Below are 12387 nucleotides of genomic sequence, written 5' to 3' on the forward strand. Positions count from 1 at the left end.
TTATTACATATTTGTACAGAATGTTATAGAAAACAAAAATTTGAAATAATTTTTCTAAAACTAGGCGAAAACTGGAAAAAATCCTTATGCCAATACATTTGTCCGTGAATGTACCGAGTTAAAATAAATTGTATGCAACAGGAGGAATGAATTCTAAATGCCTGAAAAAGTACACTACTCGACAAAAAAAAATCTCCAAAAATAAATAAAGGCCTTTACTAAAGTAAAATTTTCTCCTGATTCCGAATATGACTTCCATTTTCCTGTGGCAGATCTATCGAGACGCTTGCAAGCTAACGTGGCTATAGTCTCAACGGCACGTCCGATTGTTGTACTGGTATGCTTAAAATTTTCGTAGTTAAATTACCTACAACATAGGAGGGCTAACTTTGTTTCGTCCATAGAATTTTTCCGATTTTGAAGTGGTTAAATCTGAAATTTTGTAAAAAATTTCTTTTTTTTCTCAAAATTGTTTCAACGTTTTTTGGCATAGTGGCCAAACTACTGCAGATACTGAAAGGAGGTGAAGGCAAGAAATGTTTATGGGAATTAGTATAATGTATAGTTCAACAGTTTAAAACGAAAAAATGAAAACTATAAATTTTTGCCCTACCTATATGAAGTAGTGTTCTGCAAAAAGAATTTTCATATTCTCGCCGATATCTCGGAAACTAGATCGGCCACAGGAAAATGGAAGTCATATTCGGAATCAGGAGAAAATTTCACTTTAGGAAAGGCCTATTTTATTCTTGGAGACTAAAGTTGATCAAAATTTGTTGAGTAGTGGTATTTGAGATTCATATTTTTTGAATTCAAAACATATTTATTCATACAAAAAGAATGCGTGCTGTATTAGTGACAAGGTATGAACAATTCATTGGTACCTAAGTGGAAAAAGTTATATGCATGCATGAAATATGCATGTTGTATCATTGATCGTGTTTGTAAAAATACCGTTTTCTGAACGCACGTATGCACATTTATAATTTAGGACTCTATTTTTCTTTATTGTGTTCAAAAAGTTATTCGTATTTATGAAATGTATTGTAACGAATTTTTTATTTGCACATCCTCTTATTTGCCCTTTTGCTAGGATCGTATCGCTAAACTGTTGAATAAATAACTCCAATATTGAATAACGGAAAAAATGGCCTTTATTAAAATCGTTCACAATAACACTCAAACTGTGCAACGAATAGCTTAATAACCAAACTCATATCTTAAAGGAAACTGACTTTCAAAATAATAGTGCTATTGCTCGCTAGATATCGTCTTACTCGTAACTGCTTGACAATTCAAATCAAACTGAATTACTTCTTACTCGCATGCATCGCTTTTATAGTTTACGCTGCATACTTCTAGGCTCTTCGATTTCCAGAAGTTACTAGTTGTTTCGGCTACAAAATCGCCAGCCACAACTATGTGCACAAATTATTGCTCTCTCTTGTGACAACTCAGATAAGGTATATGCATGTGTTTGTAGTTTACAGTCTCCCGCACACACATAAGCGTATAAGTAAATTCATCGGTGTGTGACATCTCATCTCTCGCTGCCTTGTATGTAAATGTTGCTCGTCGGAATGTGTACATATGTGTAGACCCAATTATTGATTCGTTTATGTAGATACATAATGATTGAATTATTGATGTGCATTCACGTCACTGCTTAGATCGGCTTAGAGCTGGCAGCACTCCTTAGTTTTGCTAATATTCGTAACACTGCCCTCCACCTAAGTCTGATCGTCCCGATCAGACAAATCTCTCGATCTAAACGCTGCTAATCTCTCCAAATGAACCACTTTCATTTTGGTTCGTGGTTTGGTAGTGGTTTGTATGCGGTACACTACATCGTTGATCCGTTTTACAACTTTGTATGGGCCTTCCCAGTTACACTGCAATTTCGGGGACAAACCTTTTTTTCGTTGTGGGTTGTATAGCAGCACCAAATCTCCTTCCTGAAACCCTTCCGAATTAATTGCTTTATCGTACCTCGCTTTCATCTTGTCACTCATAATCTTTGCTCGTTGCCTTACCAGATCGTGTATCTCTCTCAGCTCTTCTTCTAAGACATCAGTGGATTTCTTGACATTCCTCTCCGCATCGGCATCTATCCCATACTTCAAATCAGCTGGCAGTCGAAGGTCATTGCCAAAAATTACCTTTGCGGGAGTTTGGCCCGTTGTGCCATGTACTGCCGATCGGTAGGCCATCAAGAATAATGATATGTGTGTATCCCAGTCCTTATGGTACTTGTCGACTACTTTCCTTAAATGCTCCTCCAATGTTCTATTGAAACGTTCCACCATACCATCGGACTGAGGATGCAATGCAGTTGTCCGTGTTTTTCGAATGCCCAACTTCTTGCACAGTTCTTGGAACACAGCTGATTCAAAATTCCTGCCTTGGTCAGAATGTAACTCCATTGGTACACCATACCTTGCAACCCATTCGTTTTTAACCACTTCTGCTACTGTTTCTGCTTCTTGGTTTGGGATTGGGTATACCTCTGGCCATTTACTGAAATAATCCATAACCACCAGTACGTATTTGTTTCCGCGGTTGCTAGTAGGAAATGGACCTGCGTCATCCATGGCGATCCTTTCAAATGGTGCACCTGAAATATACTGCTTCATCTGGCCACGACTTCGGGTTTTGGGCCCTTTCGCTCTGTTGCATACCTCGCAATTGGCAATCCACTCGGTGACCGACTGACGGCAACCAACCCAATAGAATCTCTGCTTAATTTTCTCGAGTGTCTTCGTGATTCCAAGATGGCCTCCACTTGGACCATTGTGCAACTCGCTGAGCACGTCAGGAATCCTCTTTCTGGGAACAACTATAAGTTTCTTCTTGCACTGACCATCCTCACTCTCCCATACTCGATGCAAGCAACCGGATATCAATTCCAAACTGTTCCACTGTGCCCAATATGACTTCGCAATGGGACTCTCTGCTGACATATCCTCTCTGCTTGGTCTTTCGTTTCGTTCGAGCCCTTGCATAACATGTGACAGATCTGTATCTTCTAGCTGACACTTTCTTAGTTGTTCCTTGTCCCATTCATCCGTACACGTTATAGCCATTAGCGGGACATCTATAATGTCTTCTTTAGCCTCGGCCTTTGAACAGTGCTTGCATTCCAAACTACATGGCCTTCGTGACATTGCATCGGCATTTCCATGGGTACTACCTTTTCGGTGCTCAATGGAAAAGTCATAGCTTTGAAGTCGCTCGATCCACCGTGCCAATTGTCCTTCCGGATTACGGAACTGCAGAAGCCATTTCAATGCTGCGTGATCTGTCCTGACATGGAATCGCTGGCCGTAGAGGTATTTGTGAAAATGTTTAATGCACTCTACCAATGCCAACAGCTCTCTCCGCGAAACACAGTAGTTCCTCTCTGGTTTTCCAATCGAACGGCTGTAATATGCAACTACCTTCTCCTGTCCATCGACCAGTTGTGATAAAACGCCTCCTATAGCATATCCACTTGCATCTGTATCTAGAATAAATGTTGCTCCTGGAATCGGATATGCTAACATTGGGGCAGTGCACAAACGCTCCTTCAATGTTTGGAAAGCCACTTCTTGCTCCTTCTTCCATTCAAAAGCTTTGTTTTTTCTTGTAAGCTCATGGAGGCTATGGGCTACGCTGGAAAAATTTGGTACAAATCGGCGGTAATATGTGCACAGCCCAAGAAAACTTCTCAATTCATGTAGATTCTGTGGTCTTGGCCAATCCTGTACAGCCTCTATTTTTTCGTTCGCAGTGCAGATGCCCTCTGTCGTTACCTTGTGACCCAAATAATTGACTTCCTTTTTAAACAGCGCACACTTTTTGGGACTTAACTTCAGACCAGCGCCAGCTATTCTCTGGAAAACTTCCTCCAAGTTCTTCAGATGTTCATCAAAGTTCTTGCCCAATACGATGATGTCGTCCAGGTACACCAAGCATGTTTTCCAATGTAGTCCTTTCAGTACCTGGTCCATGAGTCTCTCAAAAGTAGCTGGTGCATTACAAAGTCCAAAAGGCATCACTGTAAATTGCCAAAGACCATCACCGACACTGAAGGCTGTTTTCTCTTTATCTTCCTCCTTCACCTCCACTTGCCAGTAGCCGCTTTTCAAGTCCAGCGTGGAAAACCATTTCGTACCAGATAGCGAGTCCAGAGTGTCGTCAATTCTTGGCAATGGGTAGCTATCCTTTTTCGTTACGTCATTCAACTTCCGGTAGTCCACGCAAAACCTCATTTTTCCATCCTTCTTTTTTACAAGTACTACCGGTGAGCTCCATGGACTAGCTGATGGTTCGATGACGCCGCTGTCGCTCATTTCTTGAATGATTTGACTCACAACTTCCCGCTTCGCCAGTGGAACACTACGTGGAGCTTGACGGATCGGTCTCGCATCTCCAGTGTCAATTTGATGTTTCACAACGTTGGTGCGGCCTGGTTTAGAATCATCCTGGTCAAATATGTTCGCGTACTTTAGGAGCAGTTGTTTTGCCTTACTCTGATATGCTTCCTCTAGTCCCTGCATCCATGCCGTGATGTCATTTGAAAGATCAGTATTACTAGCTGAAACGTGTTCCTGGAGCTGTTCACAGTTAATAACCACTTCAGCCTCTTGGCATCTTCCCAAAATAGCTCCTTTAGTCAGTTTGAGTGGTGACTTGAACTCATTGAGTACTCTTACCGGAATACGTCCATCTTGTTTTGTCATAGCCAGGGTTTTTCCTACAAGTATGTTTAGTGCTGATTTGTTTGCTGCTTCGACAACCCACAATTTGTTTGTCCCACAATCTCCATCAACCTTTGCCCAGATGACTGCTTCGGATTTTGGTGGTATTTGCTGACTCTCTTCCACCAGCACTCGTTTACTGCTGTAGCCTCTCTCGTAGCCGAAATTAAGTGGTACATCCATGTTTTTATATCGCATCGTCTTGCTTTGCATGTCGATCTTGATGCCCTGGTCGATTAAGAAGTCCACTCCAATTATGATTTCATCAACAATTTCTGCCACTATAAAATTGTGTACTACCATGACGTTCCCAATTGCGACTTCACATTCTACTTCTCCAATTACCTGAGTGTCCTCTCCCGTGGCTGTACGTAATCTTGCTCCAAGCAATGGTCTTATCTTTTTGTTGACTAAATCCGCTCGAATGATGGAATGAGATGCACCCGTATCTACAGTCAATAACCGTTCCTTTCCGTCCACATGTCCTCCAACAGTAAGGTTGCTCGATCTTCTTCCAATCTGCGAGATAGAGATTATGGGGCATTCAATTGCGGGAGCCAGCTGTCGCCCCTTGCGGCTGACTCGATTTAGTTTAACGATTGAGTGGTCTTGGATATTTGCTCATCACCTTCTGCTCTGCGTTTACGACCACCCACATTGTTGGAGCTATTGGGACCGCTGCTGCAATGTCGTGCAATATGACCTGGGTTGCCGCACTTGAAACATTTAATAACTCCGGCATTTTTCTGTTGTGATCCCTTCAGTGCTTCCAAAATAGTGTCTACCCAATCTGGTCTTTCCACTTCTACACGATGAGCTTTGTATGCTGGTTTACTCAATAGTGAGGCCGTTTCCTGAGTCAATGCATGTGATACCGTTTCAGAAAATGTCAGCTTTGGGTTTGCGTATGTAGCTCGCTTCGTTTCCACGTCCCGTATGCCATTTATGAAACTCTGGATTTTTACCCTTTCAGTGTATTCCACGGGTGCGTCCGCATTTGCAAGATGAGCCAATCTTTCAATATCTGAAGCAAACTCCTGCAATGTTTCATTTGCTTTTTGGTAGCGGTTTTGCAACTCAATTTGGAATATCTGTTTCCTATGCTCGCTTCCATAACGTCGTTCTACAGCAGCCATCAATGCTTCATAATTGTTCCGCTCTCCTTCGGGAATCGTCTGTAGAATTTCCGCTGCTGGCCCCTTCAATGCCACGAATAGTGCAGCAACTTTATCTTCCGCATTCCAGTTGTTCACTGCTGCGGTCTTCTCAAACTGTAGCTTAAAGACCTGGAAAGGAACAGAACCGTCAAAGGATGGTGTTTTTACCTTTGTATTGCTTGCTGAAACAGCTGGGCGGTTTAATTGCAACTCTTGTATACGACCTCTCAAAGCATCCACCTCGGCTTCGATTTTTTCCTCAAACTGCGTTATTTTCTCGTCCATACGTGCTTCGAGTTTTGATGATATACGCGCCTCTTGTGCTTCGAGTTGTACTGTTATGCGTGCCTCTTGTGCTTTCAGTTGTGTCTCCATTTTTGATGTAATCTGTGTCGACATTTCTGCCATACGCGTTTCTTGTGCTTCAATCTTCGATGTAATCTGTGTCGACATTTCTGACATACGCGTTTCTTGTGCTTCAATCTTGGATGTTATGCGTGTCTCCTGCGATTCTAGTTGTGATGCCATATATGTCTTCTGTTCTTCCATCTTGGATGTTAAACGGTTCTCCTGCGATTCCATATATGTCTGCTGTTCTGCCAGTTGAGATGACACTGTCGATGTTTGAGCAGATATTGTAGCTAAAATCATGTTCAAGTCTGTACTGGTAACCGTCTGCGATGTTTCGTTCTTCTCTTCAATTTTTGTTGTCTCCTCGCCATCAAGATGAAAGACATGCTCTTCCACATCAATTCCTTCTGCTTCCATTGCTTCTCGTAGCCGTGCCTGAAGTTCGAGTTTAACGCCGCTTGTATTCAATCCACGGCTCTCCAACTCCTTCTTCAGTTGCGGGATCTTCAATTCACTTAACTTTGCCATGTCCTTGTTGTCCTCTAGAATTTATTCAACAATTCCTCTTCTGACACCAATTGTAACGAATTTTTTATTTGCAAATCCTCTTATTTGCCCTTTTGCTAGGATCGTATCGCTAAACTGTTGAATAAATAACTCCAATATTGAATAACGGAAAAAATGGCCTTTATTAAAATACTTCACAATAACACTCAAACTGTGCAACGAATAGCTTAATAACCAAACTCATATCTTAAAGGAAACTGACTTTCAAAATAATAGTGCTATTGCTCGCTAGATATCGTCTTACTCGTAACTGCTTGACAATTCAAATCAAACTGAATTACTTCTTACTCGCCTGCATCGCTTTTATAGTTTACGCTGCATACTTCTAGGCTCTTCGATTTCCAGAAGTTACTAGTTGTTTCGGCTACAAAATCGCCAGCCACAACTATGTGCACAAATTATTGCTCTCTCTTGTGACAACTCAGATAAGGTATATGCATGTGTTTGTAGTTTACAGTCTCCCGCACACACATAAGCGTATAAGTAAATTCATCGGTGTGTGACATCTCATCTCTCGCTGCCTTGTATGTAAATGTTGCTCGTCGGAATGTGTACATATGTGTAGACGCAATTATTAATTCGTTTATGTAGATACATAATGATTGAATTATTGATGTGCATTCACGTCACTGCTTAGATCGGCTTAGAGCTGGCAGCACTCCTTAGTTTTGCTAATATTCGTAACAGTATGTACCAGAAACAATTCTTTTGTCGAAAATTACTCCAGGATATGAATAACTGATAGAAGATTGGGCAACTTGGAACAATATTTCGAGGACTTATTACGACCTATTCGACCCCAGAATGCTTTACCATCATTGAATTATTTTGAAGAAAATATTGAGGATGGTGAGGTTCGACCGGTAAGAATTGTTCGTGAATTAATGGTCCCTATAATCCAGGTTGATGGCTTCAAGTTGCGTCATATCCAATCATATCAATGTAATGGTTACTGTAATTACGTATGTAGAATAAATTCCTATAGTTCAATCCTTTCGTAGATATGAAACATATATATGAATGTATACATGTTTTTCTAGTGCTTTTGTATGCATTCCGAACTAATACAACCATATGCATACAGAAGAAGTACAAAGGATGTAATAAAGTATGCATGCGCCCTGTAAAACACACGTATTCAAATGAAATAAACGTGTATTTTGACTGGCATGCATACATAGATCCAATTCATGCCTAAAGCATGATGTAATTACAAGGTGACTGACGTTGGCAGCTTCTCTTTCTAATCCGTCATCTTGAACTCCCACTCTCAAACTCAATTTGCCTCTTTGCGAAACTGCTTTTTCATTCAGAGGAAAAATTGTAGTAAAACCCATACAAATCAACTTTCCTGGAAAAGTATGCAACAGCATCACTGTTTTTCTCCAATTCTATTTTGTGTTGACTTTTCTATAGTTCAAACTAGTGACAATTCTCAAAAAAATCATTATTTTTTCAACAAAATCATTTAAATTTGCCATTTTTTTAGTTCTATGAGAAAACCGATCGAATATATTCAATAACCCGTGGTCATTTATTTCCCAATCGTTGCTTGTTCGCGGCATTAAATCATCTAAACTATTGTCCAGAATGTAGACGACCATGCACACGCAACCGAGTGCACCCTACGGAGAACGGTCGGAGTTGGATAAGAAATTACATATATAATTCCGATGCGGCTGATATGTATACCAATATGCCGATGTGGACACCACTTTTCGAATTAGAATTAAATGGATCTAGAAATGTACCAATGGCCTTACCTGAACCATCTGATGCTATACAAATTGGAACAGATTCAGATGGTAATCCAACGTATGCAGCACGTGTCTATGTTCAAGATCTATTGCCTGCCGCCTATGCACCGGCAAAAGGTGTCGCACACGCTTCACATAGCAGTAATGTTTTAGTCAAAACGTCGAGTTACTAAATAATTTCAAAGATAAATGGGTGGCCGATTTAAATGGACATGTACCTGTGGAGCTGTGGTTGGTGGTTATTCGGAATTAGGTGAAACATACGTTTCACGTGCTACATATAACGACAAAATTTTACTAGGCAAAGTACATCCTTCGCATAGATTAATGTATATGCCAAACAATGCCACTGAGGTGAACAGATCTGAATATGAAGTACATATTGGTACCAGAAACTATCACAGCAGAAAGTAACGACGAAGCAAATGACGAAGCTTAGTCGTACGCAAATTGGGTAATTGTTTACCTTAGGGTACAACTGCCAAAACTCTTCCGAAAATATCGGGAGAGGTGTCAAAAGACGCATCTTGATCCCAGGACCATGAATCAGAAAGCGGAAATTAAGAATTTTATTTCTGTGAAAAGATAAACCGATAAATGGCCCCGGAGCGCTCCGAAACCGAGAGTGGGATCCATAGTATTTTTGCGCAGAACACCTTTCTGCATTGGCGGCCTTCGGCCGCGCTTATAAAAAATTACCATGTGTGGGTCCAACACCGGTTTGGAGACCAAAACTATATCCGCGGAAACACTTTTACCCACAGTTTTTCTTGTGGGTACAACAAAATCATCAAAATTACAACAACCACATGAAATGTTTCCATTTTGTTTGCAAATATCTCCGAAGAGAAGTAAAATTTCTAATTTCCGCTTTCGGATTCGTGGTCCTGGGATCAAGTCGCGTCTTTTGACACCTCTTCCGATATTTTCGGAAGAGTTTTAGCAGTTGTACCCAAAAGTAAACAATTACCGTAAATTGAATACAAAATTATAGTGGTGAGAGGAAAGGAAATTAATAAATTTTAGTATATGACCAACTAATGACTTCGTATGGATATTTTACTGTGTTTACAACAGACATGTTATCCTAACAAAATCATATACCGAAATGTAATCACTTAATGTGTATTTGTGTATCTGTTTTTATTATTATTGTAAATATTATTTTAAAGGACAACTTAAATATATAAATCGAAAATGTTAAACTAAAATAGTTGAAAAATTAAAAGTCACTGAACTTCTTAGACTACTTTGTAGATAACACACAAACTCCTATTAAAACAGCCGATCTCACTTTAGAGCAGGGCTGGGCAGCTTCGGCAGAGAACTACTTTCAATCTAATTTTACTGTTTGGTCCTAGGCATTAGAATTTTACTGTTCCTTTCAGTTAAAGGGCCAAAGTGACAATGCTAAACCCTATTAAACTCAAAGTCGCACTGAAAAACCGGGCGACAGAGTTTAAACTCTAATAACCAGGGGCGGAAACTGTTATTCCTCTTATAATATAATTCCTTGCAAAACTATTAATTTTCGCCTTTAATATATTTGGATCAAGATAAAAATTTTTTTTTTTTGGATTTTTATTACCTGAGTCCGATAGAACTACTTAAAATCGGACTTTTAAAAATAAAAGTCCGGAAATCTTTTTTCATTGAACTCCTTTGTAAAAAAAATATGGAAAATGCTGGATTTGGTATGCCACGTCGATTTATAGAAAAATTCGAAAAATATCTCTTGTTATTAGCAGGGACGAAAAATAATTATTATTTTTTTTCGGAGTCGAAAAAGTCCGGGTCAAAAAATTGTCCTAGGTGAAAATGTTTGAGTTCTCAGGTATCCCTATAGCAATATCATGTCGAATCATGCATCCTTTTTATTTTTCGAACTTTTTCCATAAAAGTCCACATATAAAGGTAAAATCTGTATTTTTATTTTTTGAGTCCGATAGAACTAGTTAAACTCGGCCCTAAAATAAAAAAAAATTTAATTCCGATAAGCCGTTTCTTTATTAAGGCCAAAATAAAAGTCCGGATTTAACTTTTATTTCCGGACTTTTATTTTTAAAGGCCGAGTTTAACTAGTTCTATCGGACTCAAAAAATAAAAATACAGATTTTACTTTTATATGTGGACTTTTATGGAAAAAGTTCGAAAAATAAAAAGGATGCATGATTCGACATGATACTGCTATAGGGATACCTGAGAACTCAAACATTTTCACCTAGGACAATTCTTTGACCCGGACTTTTTCGACTCCGAAAAAAATAATTATTTTCCGTCCCTGCTAATAACAAGAGATATTTTTCGAATTTTTCCATAAATCGAAAGTCTTAATTTTAAAATTCAAAATTGTCGTGCAAGTTACTTATGTCGATTTTCAAAGTAAATAGGAAGATATGGCATACATGTAGAAAACCGCTCGAACATATCCCTTTTTATATTTCAAATCTTGTTACGGATATGAAGCATTTAATTATCAGTCTCCTTCAAGCTCATCGTGAGCATATTTTACTAGAAATATAGGAGTATTACATATATAAATAGTACATTATCCATATACCGAATTTCATCCAAATCGGTTGAAGTGATTCAGAGTAGTACTGAATATATAAATATACAAAAAGGAAAAATTTTAAGTTTTAAGATTAATGTAAGTTATATTTTAATTTAAAAACTAAAAAAAAAATCCGTTTTCGTTATCATCAAGAATTAAATGCTTTTATTCAAAAAAGTATCAAATTTAGTACTATTTTAGAAAACGGCCTCTTCTGTTCTTCCCCTTTCTCTCATAATTCGTAATATGTGGGAGTCTTCAGAATGAGCTGTCACTACATAGAACACCTGGCTTTATTACATCATGTGCCTAAAGTATCGATGTATCTATACATTTACAACTGGGTATGTTATAAAATATATCGAAAACACATACTATTTTCAACGCAATTGACGACACACCAGCAGTGTCCACGTCAGCGCATTAAAACAGAGTTATGGTTGAAATTAGAAGAAAAAAAATATGACAAAACCTACTGATAAGCAAGAATTATCAAATTTTATGGCAAAATGTTTTCTGACGCAACAATTTTATATACGTTTATTGCTATAAGCTGATAAGAGAATTTAGGGCAATAAAATATACCCAGAGACAACAACACTTACCATTATAAAGTCAAATTGTTAAAATATCAATTTTATAATCCGCGTGCTTAGTTTTCTAGCGATTTATAGCGTTCAATTTATTGCAGTAACAAATTGAAAATAAAATTTCGGAATATGATCGTTTTTTTTTTTTTTTTTTGTTGCTAGCTTTTATTATGCTTTTGGCATACTTTTTTCTTTAATCACAATTTTGCCATTTTGGTAATAGTCTAGTTGAGGGGTCGACTGCTAATACGCGTCCAAAAATATCGAGAGGTGGCAAACGACGCGTATTGACCTCGACAACAATAATCCGAAGGCGAAAAATACAAAATTTTAACTCGTTCAAAAGATATTAACGAAAAACCGAAATATGACCCGCGGGTCCCAGCGAAACCGGGGTGGCATCCGAAGTATTTTTGCGCAGAACATCTTTCTGCATTGGCGGCCTTCGACCGCGCTTATAAAAAATTACCCTGGGTGGGTCCAACACTGTTTTGGAGACCAAAACTATATCCGCGCAAAACACTTACGTTCAAAATTTTTTTTGTGGGTACAAACATTACAACAACCACATGAAAATCGCCAACTTCAACTGGATTGTCGAGGTCAATACGCGTCTTTTTACACCTCTCTCGATATTTTTGGTAGCGTATGAGCAGTCGACCCCTCAACTAG

At 38.8% G+C, this 12387-nt stretch overlaps 1 protein-coding gene and 1 pseudogene across 4 annotated transcripts in view; one reads left to right on the top strand and one right to left on the bottom strand.

The window, feature by feature from the left end:
- Cam (Calmodulin) overlaps positions 1–12387 on the bottom strand; it is a 122522-nt gene that overhangs the window by 58659 nt on the left and 51476 nt on the right. The window contains exon 1 of one of the 4 annotated variants that reach the window (XM_067772058.1): positions 11731–11753. The exons of the other annotated variants lie outside the window; for them this stretch is intronic. Coding sequence (XP_067628159.1) covers positions 11731–11733 — 3 coding nt within the window. The 5' untranslated portion in view covers positions 11734–11753. Of the gene's footprint in view, positions 1–11730; positions 11754–12387 lie in introns of those variants that run through there. 4 annotated transcript variants of the gene reach the window in all.
- LOC137247263 (uncharacterized) lies at positions 158–9010 on the top strand (annotated as a pseudogene).

Source organism: Eurosta solidaginis, chromosome 3 (genome assembly GCF_040869045.1).
Source record: "Eurosta solidaginis isolate ZX-2024a chromosome 3, ASM4086904v1, whole genome shotgun sequence".
NCBI lineage: Eukaryota > Metazoa > Arthropoda > Insecta > Diptera > Tephritidae > Eurosta > Eurosta solidaginis.